Source organism: Lactuca sativa, chromosome 2 (genome assembly GCF_002870075.4).
Source record: "Lactuca sativa cultivar Salinas chromosome 2, Lsat_Salinas_v11, whole genome shotgun sequence".
Lineage (NCBI taxonomy): Eukaryota > Viridiplantae > Streptophyta > Magnoliopsida > Asterales > Asteraceae > Lactuca > Lactuca sativa.
This window is the reverse complement of record NC_056624.2, coordinates 122,683,805-122,685,963: the sequence shown is the minus strand read 5'-3', so window position 1 is coordinate 122,685,963 and position 2,159 is coordinate 122,683,805. Positions and strand designations below refer to the sequence as shown.

The following is a 2,159-nucleotide window of genomic DNA, read 5'->3' as shown; positions in this document are numbered from 1 at the left end:
AGTGAAGATCTCGTTCCAATTGACGCAAAGGGGGAGATTGTTGGGTTGCAGATCCATTTAGTATTGCGTCATTGGGCTCGGCTAATAGTCCAATAGTTTTGTACTCCGGTTTGGGCCTGTCCAACCGTGAGCCTGTTACGTTTACTATATAAGAATATGCTTGCATGCATATTAAAGAGACGATCAAGAATACAATAGAGAAGATTACGATAGCTTTGATTTTATTTATCGTTCCTGTAAACCTTCTAGCCCTCTACAGTTGATGTTCTTTGTCGAGCTCTTCTGAGGGTTGTTTTATAATCATTCGACATGTTTGATTCATTCTTGAGTTGTTTATTGTTTTCGTGTTCTTGCTGTTTAATCTTTATTTACCTGTTTAAGATCTAATCGATCTTCAAGATTAAGTTTTAATCTTATCATCATATCTAAAGTGACACTAATATTAAGTTAGATTACTTTTTTTATATATCATATAAATTATAAAAAGCATAAAAGAACTAATTATATGGATAAAGAAAACTCATAAGGCTACCAAAGCCAATGTAGATTGGCTTTGGGCCAGCTTCAAGCCAGCGTAGAAGTTCTTCAGGGGGTTTGTAGTTTGATGTGAGATCAAGGAAAAAAAATCCAACCACATAAATTTTAGGTCCCCAATCTGTTAATATTATGATTTGATTAATCCATCTCATATAATAAAGTCTAATAAATAGTTAATATAAGGAAAATTTACCTTTTGGTTTAGGAACAAGATGAGGACTCCATATGTATCCATGTGGAATATCATTCTCAGAGCCTTGAGTACCACTAAAATAAGTGATAGGTCGCAGATTCAACTTTTTCTTCCAAACATCATTTATCATGTCTCGAATTCCAAGCCAGGTTAAAGAGTCACCTATCTGATATGAAAACTACAACAACACATGTAAAATACAACAGTTAATTATGTAATAGAAACTAAAAGAACTACTAATATTAATGATTGAACTTACTCTATATCCAGATGATTGCTTGACACGGGATAGAGGATGAGGAAATTCCTCCTGTTGAAGAAACTCCATGTTTAAGTTAGACAATATCCTACCTCAATCACACTCTGGGATAAGGATAATGGGTTCATCATCAAGATAGCGAACTGGATCTCCATAAGGGCCCACAATCAGAAGCATATCATCCCAATACAGCAATACACTGTCCATTCCACACCAAGCAAGTTGCTCTGGAGCTAGGGTAGAATGTAGAAGAAACAAAAACAAGAAATCATTATATAAGGAGAAGATAATGAAACCTGATTGAAGCCTTGAAGTTGCAGGGACGTCAAAGTGAAGACAAAAAGAAGAAACAATTTATTTGTGAGAGAAGACACATGAAGAATGTACCTTTTGGGAGTGAACCAAGAAGGAGTAGGATCAGATGGGTCTCCTTGACGGGTGGCGCGTAGGTCAGCGATGGTGGCGGAGAGGAGAGATGGGTTGGAGGAGAAGGCAGAAGTGCGTGCTTAGGTTGATGGCGAGCTTTGGCTTTGATTTCGTTCCAGACCCAGTTGCATTTGTTTTCTCAGCCATTGACGACGGTTTGTGGAGACGATGATGGCATCGTGGACTACGACATGGCGTTCCGATCTTGAACCGGTATCTTGAGATGGCGGAAGTGTGTGCTTAGGTTTCTAGATGCACTCCAAACTCTTAAAGCTTATCGGGTTCGATGTTGGTGGTGGCAGCTTAGGGCTTGCAGAGAGAGAGAGAGAGATGGAGAGAGAGAGAGAGAGAGAGTGCAGAGGTAAAGGAAGACAAGCCGATTCAAAAGGATGTGCTGATTCAAAAGGATTATTAGGGTTCTATTGTAGGATTCTAGTGTGGATTGAGTTTTTAAGGTTCAATGGCGGTGGCAGTGGCGATGGCTTAGGGTTTACAGAGAGAAGGAAGGAGTGAATGAAAAGGGAGATATTACGGAGAGAGGGTAGAAACGGGGTTCTTCAATATTTTAGAATTTCAGATGATTTCGTTTCCCCCTTTAAAAACGCGCATTTAGGCAAAAAAAATATAAAGCGACACATTTAGAGGACGCACACTTTATGAAAGGTGCCCTTCGCATTTCTTTTTTTTTTTTCTTTTCTTACACTAATTTTAGGGCACGCACAAATGCATGTCCACTATCCTTCA

At 38.8% G+C, this 2,159-nt stretch overlaps 1 protein-coding gene across 1 annotated transcript; it reads right to left on the bottom strand.

Annotated features, from left to right (window-relative positions):
* Window positions 1-497: 497 nt before the first annotated feature.
* Window positions 498-1,058, bottom strand: LOC111888365 (sterol 3-beta-glucosyltransferase UGT80A2). Its single transcript, XM_023884557.2, has 3 exons — window positions 990-1,058; window positions 731-908; window positions 498-655 (listed from the first exon to the last, which is right to left on the bottom strand). The coding sequence occupies exons 1-3, from the start codon at window positions 1,056-1,058 to the stop codon at window positions 498-500; spliced, it is 405 nt and encodes a 134-aa protein (XP_023740325.2).
* Window positions 1,059-2,159: the final 1,101 nt, after the last annotated feature.